This window comes from Rhipicephalus sanguineus, chromosome 9 (genome assembly GCF_013339695.2).
Source record: "Rhipicephalus sanguineus isolate Rsan-2018 chromosome 9, BIME_Rsan_1.4, whole genome shotgun sequence".
Taxonomy (NCBI): domain Eukaryota; kingdom Metazoa; phylum Arthropoda; class Arachnida; order Ixodida; family Ixodidae; genus Rhipicephalus; species Rhipicephalus sanguineus.
This window is the reverse complement of record NC_051184.2, coordinates 45,929,944-45,942,781: the sequence shown is the minus strand read 5'-3', so window position 1 is coordinate 45,942,781 and position 12,838 is coordinate 45,929,944. Positions and strand designations below refer to the sequence as shown.

General features: G+C 46.3%; 1 protein-coding gene across 1 annotated transcript in view; it reads right to left on the bottom strand.

The window, feature by feature from the left end:
* LOC119405096 (calcium homeostasis endoplasmic reticulum protein-like) overlaps positions 1–12,838 on the bottom strand; it is a 42,634-nt gene continuing 29,796 nt past the window's right edge. The window contains 2 exon segments of the mRNA XM_049419208.1: positions 1–544; positions 4,326–4,405. Coding sequence (XP_049275165.1) covers positions 351–544; positions 4,326–4,405 — 274 coding nt within the window. The 3' untranslated portion in view covers positions 1–350.

The following is a 12,838-nucleotide window of genomic DNA, read 5'->3' as shown; positions in this document are numbered from 1 at the left end:
TCTTCCCAGAAATATCATTTAATTAATGCCAGCTTTACTTTGTACAGAGTTCCAACACAGTTCATTTCATTTTGCCTCAGCCACGATCCACTTGCAGGTCAAATGAGCAATGACGGTCCAGTTCCGAAACCTTGCATTCAGGATGAGGTCGGGAAATGGACGTAAAAATTAAAAGACAAAACACAACGAAACGACGGGTGAGGAGGGGGGGGGATCTTTCACTAGATGGGACACCAACAAATGGACACACATACAAAGTCCTAAACTTCGTCTGGCAAGTATACGGAAGTGACGAATGTGAGTTTGCGCGAGATGGTTGTTGTGGGTCGAGAGGATAAGCGATGTCGTCTTCACTTGACGTCTTCCGTCCGTGCTTTCATCCTGTTGATGAATGCCTGGCCTTTGCTCTTGCGAAAGTTTTCGTATGGGTCGTGAAGGTTGATGCCGACGCCCTTGTAGAGGTCTTGGCGGTCTCGGACGTCGCCCGGATGGATTGGGTCTTGAATGCCCTGCTCGGCTGCGCCGAGACCGGCTCCTCCCCAACCTGAAAAGGGAGCGTCGGTTGGAGTCGGTCAGCCATTTGAACTAGATGACTGCTAAAATTCATTGCTAACAGCCCCGATATACTTAAAACTCTGGTTCATCAGTATGTGTAGAACTTCTTTCTTTACCACCAATAATAGACTACAAATTATCGCGGCTTCCATGTCATCATCTGGCACAAGACGAGCTTGTTGTACCCGAAATTTCTTTAACATTCTATGGCTCTGCAGACGCGCCCAGTCAGTTTGCACACCTATAACCATCACCACTGTGGACCTATGTTCTCTTAGCAATTTAATTAAAGAGAAATTTCCCCCGCTTTCAGAGTGGTTGCACCTCAACTCCCATCGTTCTCCCTTTGTAATGAGGCAAAGACCCCAAAGCACAAATGCCTTTCTCGCTGCACTCGATGAAACCTTTTTCTTGTAGATGAACGTCAATCTACTCTGCCCTCGAACTGTCAACACGCATATTTCTAGACTCTGCTAAACCAATCTCGTAGAAAAAATGTGTGTAAGCACCATAAACTGCTCTAGAATGTACGAGGCATCGCAGAAGGACTCAACCCCTGATGTCAGACTCGATCTTAAGGGGGCGGCCGGGTCTTTGGGACCGAAAAATTGCAAAGAAATCGGTTTTTTTCTAATGGCATTTTTGAATTCTGCGAGCATTTTTCCATCTGCCTGCCAATTTTCAGACTCGAGGAAGCGATAATTTACTTGTTATATCACTTCAAAGAAGACGCGCGAGCTCGATTTGCGCAGAATCCGACGAAAAACACCACTTTTTTCGCGACGCGGAGCAGCCGTTTGACGAACGCCATAGCCGCGACCTTTGTCTCGTTTGAAAGAGCGTTTCTTCGTCTACAAATTCCCGCTCATGCCTCTTCGCTCCGCTCATTGGTTGGAGAAAAAAAAGCAACCGAAAAAGAAGCATAGTACGCGATGCTATTGGCTGTTACGCGCACGTGACCGCGAGCTGGCCATTTCATTGGCTGAGCGCGTCTCGCATCGTCTGCTTGGGGCGGCAACAGCGCGCAAACAACTTGTTGCGCCGCCATTTTGCCTGTTCTTCGACCGCCGACTGGAGTTGCTAGCGTGCTCGCGACCCAAGTTGTTGCAATGCCTGGATCAGCGCGGAAGTTCCATTCGCGGCATAAGTTTGGCAAAAAAAGAAAAAAGTCGCAAGCGAATAACTTCAAGGCGCGTTTGTTAGCGAGAAGTGTCGACGACGAACGAGATGGGTCGCCCGCCGTTGCTGCCGATGCAAGCCCGCCAGCCTGCGATGCTCCTGATGCTCCTATAGACGACACATCGCTGGCAACTGAGCGCGCAGGAGAACATCGAGACTCTGCATCACCCAGCTCGTCCACCGACAGCGAAGGATTCGCCGAGCCGCCCAAGGCAGCTAACAGAGAGTTAGGCCTAGCGGGCCTGACGGCCAGCGACGCTTCGCAAGGCAGCGTCCGCGTCCGCCGCGATACAACCTTGCTAACGCAATCAGAGCTGCGGGAAAGGCAGACGAAAGCTGATTCGAGGCTACGCGACCTTGCATCAAGGGCCGCGTCGAAAAGAAAATTTGATTTTCTGAAAAACGACGCACTGGCCGGCGCTGCTCCCGCGGTGCCGAGCGAAGAGGCAAGTTTCATAATTGCCGATCTCGGCTGCATGGGTCCACTGTTGGATGCTATGAAATGTAAAGTCTGCAACGGCAGCGTCAGCATCTATAAACGGGACAGAGAGTACGGCCTTGCCGTGAAAATGTGTGCGCGCTGCGTGAACTGTGGTGACATCGCGCAAGCATGGAGCTCTCCGCGGGTGGATTGTGATCAAAAAGTGAAACCGTTCGCCATCAACATTCTCGCCACTCGAGCCATGCAGGCCACTGGGAACCGTCAAGCGCAATGAACGATATCTTTTCGACTATGAACATTTCCCATCGCGGTCTCCATAAGAAAACGTGGCAAGGATACGTAAAGCGGAAATTGACGCCTGCAGCCAACCGCGCGGCCGAAAAACTGCCTCAGCAGTTGCTGAGGCAGTTATGAAATTTAACTGTGGCAACGTGAGAACGTCACAGTATCCTTGATGAACTCAATCTCAACCCCAGCCTCCAAGCCTCAGACGCATGATGGAGAAGGACAGGCGTCGAGTGGCAGACTCTAACCGCAGCGTGCCTCAAGTGAGAATGTGCAGCGAGCACTGAAGAAGCGCCACTACAGTGCTAAGCATCAGTCCGATTATGTTCCTGGTGGCTATTAGCATCTGCATTGAAAAATATGCTCATTCTCATTGTGGTTTTTTGAATAAATTGTGTGTTTTTTGTTTTTTCCATTTTCTCAAAATGTAATTTATGACTATATTCAATCTTGAGGCCTCGATATCTCGGCAGCTAGGGCAGGCAGAACAATAATTCTTTTTGCAATGGAACCTGTATGCGTATAGAATCCAAGTATGAGAATGGAATTTAGAGCCCATGCCTTTTTAATTAATTACTCATCAAAATTGTAATATGTTGCCAAGTGCTTTTTAGAATGTAACGTTCATTCTGCTGTAAAATAGCTAAAAAAAGGCAAAAATAGAAAACTGCTTGCATCGTTTCAATCTTTAGTCATTAATATATGTTGCCATATCTTAAATGTCGCTTTTAATTAAGCAAATTTTTTTCTACTGAGGCCTTAAACAATGGGGGGTGAACTTAAGGTATCTCGGGACGAGATGAGTTACAGGAAAAGTAATTACATATTTGAAATCAGCAGAAAAAACTGCACAAGTGTGCACCAGTTTCATCAAGATCACTGAAGAAATAACAAAAAAATGTCTAAAATGAGTCTGCCCCCTTAACATTTTACTATCACTCTGTTTTCTGGGTTCTACGAATAAAAGTCAAGATTTTTTTTATCCACTATTTTTGGCAGTGCCGTTTTACACCGTCACTACGCTCAGCAATAGGGTCTTTCAGCAGTGTCGGTTTACTGCAAGGCAAGAATGGAAATACCGTGCCAGCATGGTCGGCACAACGCTACTTCTGCATTTTCGAATGTGACTGCAGTGCATGTGAAGACAACAGACTGATGAAGACGAGCGCTCGTCTTTGTTGGTCTGTTGTCTTCACATGCGCTGCATTAAAATTCGAAATACAATACCGACTAGCCCGCACTTCATGATAAAAGTATGGGCATGCAAAGACGGACACAAGAGAGAAGTCGAGACATCACAAACGCCAGCTAAAAACTGCAAAGGTGCACGACGGGCGAAAAGAAATGCCTTAGCAGCTATCTCTCATGTAGACCCTCACACGTGCTGGGTTGATAGGTATCGCCTAATGCCTGGGCTGCTCAGATTTGTGCCTTCTTTCTTTTCCACTGTTGTGCGCCTTTCCAGTTGTTAGTTCGTGTTTGTGGTGTCCCGACTTCTCTCTTGTGTCCGTTTCTGCACACCCAGTCATTTAGCACGAATACGTACCAACTAGTTCAGCTCTTTGTTATTTTAAGCCCGTACCTAAACCCTGCTTCGGAAATTTCTGCAAGACCTGTATTCGACACTATAATCATCTCATCATGTTACCACACACATAGAGAAACTTGCGCAGCTCAAAAGTTTTCAAATCATGGTACATTTAACATGGAACGGTAATACTGTAGCACAAACAAGACGGTATTACCGTCACCGCTAAAACACCATAATATGAAGAAACAATTAGCCCGCACTTACACAATCAAACTGTGTTCTAATCCAATGGACTACTTAAGCAGTGTAACACCTGGTGATGCACTTCCTTACCCATTTTACGGAGGAGTTGATGACCCTTGTTGGATTCGTCCAACCTTGAGTCCCTGGGGTCACCGCCATAAGATGAACCACTGGGCACAGACAAGGCATCGTATTTAGTCACAACTAGGCCTAAACTGTATTGTTTTGCTACTTGTAGACATCGCTACCCTTTCGAAACACTCTTAAAATACCTAGACCTCATTGCATCCTTATTATAAATGTTAAGGGTGCGCGAATATTCGAAATTTCGAATATTTTTCGAATAGTGTTTGCTATTCGATTCGATTTGCACTGGAATTTTACTATTCGAACTATTCGAACTTCCCAAAGACAAATACAGTCAACATCCGATTAAAAGTGACCCCTTCAAATTTTCAATATGCTTCACCTCATCACACTCTCGTATTGCGGCAAAGCTGCCTTTCAAGCTCCGTTACGATCGACCTTGGCAAAGAGACAGTCAACGTCCCATTGGAAGTGGTCCCTAGATTTCCAATATGCTTCACCTCATCACACCCCCGTATTGCGGCAAAGCTGCCTTTCAAGCTCCGTTAAAGGCCAACTCCGGCGATTTTTCGAGGTCCATGGATCTCAATAAAATTCGCTGGGTACGTTCCTTTTCACGTTCCCGTTATATATGCCAAATTACAAGCTGGAGACATACGCAGATTCATTGCAAATGAATTTTATTGATTGCCCCTACTCTCCCCACCTCGCTTCCCAAAATTATTGGCAACATTGGGTGCGTGACGTCATTTTTGTTAAGCGGAAGTGAAGGAACCGTGGGGCCCCTAGAGCGTCTGCTATCCGCAAGGCAACAATCGCGAGTGTTTGGCGAGCGCTTCGTTGGCTGGGCGTGTGAATTTCAGTTCCTTATGGTAATGCGTGCGATGGGTGGCAAGTGGTGTCGCGTTGTGGGTTGCACACGATTCCCCGTTGGCACTCACGGTACACTCGCACCTAACGATTACACTGCGTCTCTATATTAGAGTGTATTTGCTAGCAATGCCGGTTTACCGCACGGAAAGTACGGTAATGCCGTACCGGCTAAAGAATGTACATGCGTGAACACCACGGAAACACTTCCCGTAGCATATACAGGGCGCACCGTGACCGGGCCTATCGTTATACGGTGAGCTTCACATCGTGCGAAACAACGTAACCTAATGGTGCGAAAGGTGGCTCATACTTGGCTTATATTAAATTCCTTCAGCCGTACCAACGCGATGTTGAACGCCGCTATTGCCAAACTTATGCACTCTTCCCATAGCAATATTAAGAAGCTTTAGTTAGTCCGCGAACTTCTCAGCGATAGCATTTTACCTGATCACGGTCGCACAGACTTGAGCTCCCTGGACAGATGGTGCCATCTGGCGGTGGAATGTGCAACCAGGCAAGCAAAGAGCTAAACGGGTGTGTTCCACTTCATCGAAGAGGAATGACCATTGCAGTTGGCCTCCAAATGCGTCGGAATCGCAGCTGTCATTTTCCGACAGCTCAGCTTGTGCACATGACACGGTCAGTCACACACAAGATTTTCGACGGAGTCACCTTTCAAATGAGCGTCTGCTGTTCGCCGCTTTCGCAGCTTTCATACTACGCGCTGGCGGGACCGGCATGCCTTGCATGATTTCCGGTTTTGTAACCACTTATACGTCACGCGAAGACAGTATGCTCGGTTGGGTTTCGGTTTCGGTGTTGCGCTTTTTGCTTATTTAAAATTATTCTCCAATTTGCCGAGTGTTTCTGCTATCGGACCCGTGACAGGAGCGTCTCAGGAATATAAAAGCACCATTACTTTGACATGGCCAAAAAATCGCCGGAGTTGGCCTTTAAGGTCGAACTTAGCCAAGAGACAGTCAACGTCTCATTGGAACTGGTCCAGAGATTTTCAATACGCTTCACCTCAATACACTCTCGTATTGCGGCAAAGCTGCCTTTCAAGCTCCGTTACGGTCAAACTTAGCAGACACAGTCAAGGTCTCATTAGAAGTGTCCCAAGATTTTCAATATGCTTCACCTCATCACACCCCCGTATTGCGGCAAAGCTGCCCTTCAAGCTCCGTTACGGTCGAACTTAGCCAAGAGACAGTCAACGTCTCACTGAAAGTGGTCCCGAGATTTTCAATATGCTTCACCTCATTACACTCTCGTATTGCGGCAATGCTGCCTTTCAAGCTCCGTTATGGTCGAACTTAGCAGGCACAGTCAACGTCTCATTAGAAGTGATCCCGAGATTTTCAATATGCTTCACCTCATCACACCCCCGTATTGCGGCAAAGCTGCCTTTCAGGCTCCGCTACGGCCGCAAATGTATTAGCTCAAGAAAACGCTGGTTCCAACATGGAGATGAAAGATGTGGCAGAGGTGGGGGCTCAATTAATGCTGTTTTGGACCTGTAATTTGGGCAGGAAGTCCGAAAAATCGAACGGCGAAGCTTTTTAGCATTCAAAATTTCAGATGTTATATATTGGTGTCTAAGAGGCAGATTTGGAACTCCGGACTTGAAAAGAGCACACCCTTGTCCGCCACATCTGTTGGGCTTCCACAGAAGTTGAAAGAGGAGGTGAGGCTGAGGAAATGGCATCTTTGCCTATCACGCGTAAAGTGTTGTCGGCAACACTTTGGTTGCGCCAAATCATGTAAATAAATACAATTCGGCCTCTACATTGCCTCATTCTTGATAAGACAACTATAAAACACCACCCCGTCATTGCTTCATCAACCTAGTAAAAAGAAACACTTTCATGTTGCTATCTCATAAGAATATGCTTAGGAATCCTCTCCAACTTTTTTTTTTCTGCAATTTCACTTCGAAGTATTTGAGAAACGTTCTAGAGATATTCGAGAAATATTCGAAAAATGTTCGATTCGATTCACACTGACCGTAGAGTTTCTTACAATAATACCTAGACGGGAATCTGGCGCTAGTGTCTACGCGGGCTCCTTGAGACGCGCTTCAACCACCATAGGAATGATGGGAAGTACAGGCTTCGGATTTGCTTCGGATGGATTAGGCTCTTGAGATTCGCAACGCTTGTTTGCCGAGTGTAAAACAAAGTGATGTGAAGTTAATTCCAATTAAAACTTGCTTCATTCTTTTGTATGTAAAACTTATCGCAAAAAGTTTGTGTGACCGTGAGATGGAACTGAAACCTGGACAAATTCAACCACCAGGGTATGCATTGCTCTGCAATTGTGTTCCAGATTTGGCATCACCAAATAATGAATTATTTTTGTGCAACACTTGAAAAGAAACACGCTTGTTTTTTCCTCGAAAGTACGCATTATCTATTTATGGAAATAACAGTACTGTATTGAGTGAGAAACACTTAACGTATCGTCTTCTGCGATGCCAGGTGCGTCTGTTCAAGTGGTCTGCCTCCAACGCATCTCTCGTTTTGCTGTGAAGTCGAGTCAGAGGAGCGCAACGGTGCGTCTACTTAGCTTCGCCGTCGTTTTGCAGCTGATTTGAACGAGTTTTGGTAAGACGCGCTTATCAAATAAACATGAACTCGATGCAGTTTGCTGCACTGACATGGGACGCTACATCTGTGCGCAGAGGTGAGTGCATGACGCTTTGCTAAAACTGTCAAATACAACCTGTAAAGCTGCAGCGTCGCAGCAAACCAAGAGATCTAGCGGTCTTCAGCCTCTTTGAACAACAAAGGCGCTGCTTGAATGCTTTGAAACGCACCCCACTACCCATGCCTCGCGAAGAACGAAACTGAAACTGTAGAAAAAGATCCGTAGACAGTTCGCTAGCTAACGCTATCCAATCCGAAGCCTGTACTTCCCATCATTCCCATGGTGGTTGAACGATCGCAGCGCCAGTTTCCTCTCTAGGGTATTGTATGAAACTCTATGGCACTGACACTTCGATATTCGAATTCGCTTCGCACCCAAAATTTCGCTATTCGCACAGCTCTAATAAATGTTCATGAAAAACAATGATTACGGAACCAACTTCTGTGTATCGCATCAGATTAATCACAGCCTCCCGCGATAGTGATAAACTAGTCTTCAGCAGTGCCTGTATTATACCATAAACTTTTTGTACCATATAAACATTTTATATCAAACACATTCCACATTTCCTTTAAAATAAAATTGTGTGTAGAATAATACACACAATTTTATTTTAAGGGGGGACGTGGGTTCTAAAAATTTTTTGTTACTTTTGGCTCAATCTCAACTAAATTTCACTATCTAAGGTAGTTTTTTATGCTGATTTCAAATGTGTAATTTGTTTCTTGATAGCTCGAGTGGTTCTGGAAATATTATGGTTTGAATTTTAATTAATTGCCTATCTCTTACGGGACTTTTTGGCAATTTCACCTTAGAAAAATGAAAAAGTAAATGCATAACCCCAATGCTGAAGACTTGCTGTAGGGGGTGATGCTATTTTTTTCCATTTGAAGGCATTTTATAGGCAAGAGAATGGACAAACACTTATGATGAATATTTTACTCTAGTTTCCTCTCATAATTATCTTTAATTGTAATTCTGAAAGTGGTTCTAGAGAAATGAAAATAGCATCACCCCCTGGATCACTTGAAGATGAATAAAATGATACCAACTTGGTCACTCTCACTCAAATACAACATAGGAAAAACACCCGTAAGGCTGAGTGAAATGTGCAAAAACAACGAACTGAGAAAAACGCATTTGAAGTTTCCAGCAACTGTAACTTTTGCTAAAGTGAAGCTACAGCAAAATAAATGACACCGTTTTGTAACTCTATATTATACGATAATGGACATGCTAAATGTATGACTGTACCCTCCCAAAATATTTGTCACAGCTTGTTCCAAAACTATGACATGGTCTTTGACGCAGCAAGAGAAGAAGGTTTTTTTACTTTTTGGTTATTCCAGTGAGTTGCAAGTGAAAGGAATGCACAAAAATTAAACAATAATGTTGCCCTCGCATATACAATACACCTACACAATGTTCAGGTTAAAAACACACAATATTTATTTTACAAGAAATTGTCATCATTTGCATGAGGAGAGTTCTACAGCAGGCCGGGGCTGTAAGCAGGGTCCCTTGCTGGCTTGTGACGCTGCGCAAGTCTTGTCTTTGCTGTGTTGCTGTCGAGATGCTCTCTCTGTGATTTTTGCAGCCTCGTTTTGTCTTTTTCAAGGCTGCGACGAACCAGGTTGTAGCCTGCGCTGTAGCCCAGCTTCTCGGCAATTTCTACGTTGCTCTTTGTTACACCTTGGTTAAAACGGCTGACGGCTTCTGCAACAACCCTCTCAATGCTCCGCAAGGATGCATGCTGGATTTTAGGGGCCTGCTGCCAAATCACAGAGTGCAGGCTTTCACTGGGGTTTTGAGTGATCCCATCACTGCACCTTTCCAGGAGCGCTCCGTCACTCAGCCGCCTGAACACAGGCTCCAGTGCCTCGCTCACAAAATCAGGCAAGCTTTCTTTGTGTGGTGGGGGCTTCTCATTCTTTGCCACAGCTCTTTGGTACTTGCACCATGAGTCTGGGCCTTCAGGGCAGAGGTCATGCTTCGGTGCTTCATCGGTAGATGACATGTGCTTCAGAGTTGCAAGCACAGCTCTCTGCATTCCTGGAACGTCGTTCCGGTGGCTTCTCAAAGCATAACCGTAGTAAGAGGTGATCTTCTTGATTTTTTGTTGTGTGAGCCTGCCCTTGCCACCTAGCGAGCCACCTTGAGCTTTTTTTTTTCTACAAGTGTACGTAATGCAGCACCCATACGCTTGTGCACATGATTAATGCAGTCCTTTTGGCTACCTTGATGTAACCGTAGACTTCATTTTCTGTAAGCGCGTGAAAAGTTCTGCTGTCACCATCTGACAGCATGGTCGTGTATCGAAGCTTGTGCTTCTCAAGTGACCGCCCAAACAAGCGTAGCGCTGCCTCCACTTCCATCTGGCCAGCGTTGCAGTCGACATTCTTCTGGCACAGAGGAGCGTGCTGGATGAGCCAGGCAGAACGTCCTGCCTCTCCTTCCTTGGGTCCTGTGGTGCAAGCCAGGCAAAAGTTCGATAGTACGATGTGGTCTATAACGAGACCACTATACATTTCTATAATGCAGCCAACGCATATATGTGACTTATGTCCGCGCGTGAGCCAAGTGCCGTCATATATAACGTCGACGTTGCCGGGCGCGTTGCCGAACTCTGCATAGAGCTCTTTGACGCGAGCAACGCTCGCGTCTTCGCACTCGGCAGCTGTCGCACTGCAGGCTTCCTTCATTAACGTCATGTGGCTTTGGTAGGTCTTGTGGTGGAGCCCTCGATGCGAAATGTTCATCACGGCGAAGAAGTCCGACAAAGCCGTTGCCCCCTTGCCGATGCTATTGATGGCCTTCACGGCACGCAAATTCACTTCAAATGGCCTTATTTTGAAGTCGGTCTCGTCGGCTACACGTGGAGACGAAAACCGCTCTTCGCGAAAGTTGCAACTGCTGCACGTGACAACGAGCTTTGAACACAGCCCATACTCTTTCTTGCCCTTCGAAAAAGTCACGCTTTTTTCACCGCACTCGGGGCAGGCGAAAAGCCGCAATAACGAGTCTATCACCGCCAAGTCAATAATGCAAAATTCTGTCCCGTTTTCTTTTCCGTCATCCTCCAGATCAACATCTAGTAGCTTGAACTTGCGTTCCGTCGCGCACTGCGATGCGAGGGATGCCTTCAAGCTCGCCGCATTCCTGGCGCACTGAGCAGACTCGTCCACGGAATAAAATGTCGTGTCAATGCGATCTTGGATGTTGCTGGAAGTGCCAGATGATCCGACGACGTAACAATCCGAGGAGGTGCTGCAGCTGAGCCCCGGAGAGTGCACCGTTTCGGACACAACAGGTCCCGCGGCTGCGCGCCGTCGTTGGAATGCATCACTTCGGCCGCATCGAGCGAACTCGGCCGCACCCGCACGTTGTCGGCTTTCTTCTGCGGCGCGTTCCACGGACGCCTTCGTTTCTTGCCGTACGCTTGGCGCGTCTTCTTCTTTAGACGAGCGTCTCCAGTCATATCGGCAAAAGACGGAAAGTCGTTGCATCGGTCGCGTAGCACGAGCGAGGAGCAGACGGATACACGCGCGAGACGGGAGCCGGCGGCCTACAAACAACAAACAGGAAAAAAAAATCGCAGGCAACCTTGGCCGCATCAGCCAATGGGAAGCGAGAGACGGGGGGCTCGCCTGGCGCGCGCGCGCTCTGGCCAATGAGCGGTCGAGAAGGGGGCTTCGGAAAAGGGGCGAGGGCAGCCGTTCCGTCCCTGCGACGCCATTTTGAAGGGTGGCAAAATGCGCACAAAGAAAACAGCTTCCAAAGGAGCTCAAGATGGCGGCGATCGGCCGGCTGCTTCGCCGGCGGCGCGCGCGCAAAGTTCAAACAAATGTTACCTTTCGCGGAGCGTTTCGCGACTCCCGTGGCGACTTTAGAACCAATTTTAACCCATTTACTGATCGAATTTAGCGTTCACAATTTGAGAACACGTGCGTATAGGTATAAAAATTCTAAAAATCGCATTTTCGAAAAATCGACCTTTTGGCCATTTTTCACCATTCTAGAACCCGCGTCCCCCCTTAAAGGAAATGTGGAATTAAAGGAAATGTGGAATAAAATTGTGTGGTCTTCAAACAAATGGCAGTGAGCTTAACCTTTTCGCGACCAAAAGAAACGAAGAAAAAAGTGTCAAAATTACCCGAACTTTTTTTTTTCCGCTCAGGTTGTAGAGCTGTTTTTCTTAATAAAACGGTACCATTCTTTTAAATCAACAGGGTTCCATTATTTCATTAATCGCGTAGAAAAAGATCATGTGAAGGTGGTTTCACCGCATGGCAATACAATGAAAAATGGCAATACCATGAAAGGCGAGACAAAAATGTCCCACATGGACAAATTTGGACATCAAGCGTCAAGAAACACGAGTACGATAAGTACAGTCTTTATTGGTTCCGTGTGGGACCAATTTTTGTTGATGACGAGTAGTCGTCATCGGTCATTTTGTTAGGAAATCTCATGACGAATATACTCGTCAACGGTCACAAAAGGGTTAAAAGTCACAACGAAATTTCCCTTCGGCTAAATTGGTAATAAAATGATTAGCAGTATGTGCCATGTACTACTGAAGCGATTTTCGCAAAGCCGCAGGGCTTGTGTGACTAATTTTTTCATTCACAATCTTTCAATAGTATGCAAACAAACCACACATGGTTAAATGCCAGGCTACAGCATGGCACTAAAAATGTCTGCTTTTGTGAGCTTTCTGGGACGCATCCACTCACATGTCGGAAAAAAATATTGATGAAGTCTACTCTTTATCGACACTTTCTGAAACAGTCTTTCATGCTGCCAAAAATTTCGTGGCAGTTGACCTCGAGGTCGTCGGCAACACGTGTATTGTTTCATTCATGTCAAACAAGTGGATGCATAAAAAGCAAATTGCAAGAGGGTGCTCGGCTGGGCTTGCTGACCCATTTGATCCTAGGGAAAACTGCGCAAAGGCGGGACATGAAGGAGGTGACAAACACGTGCGTGGTTGG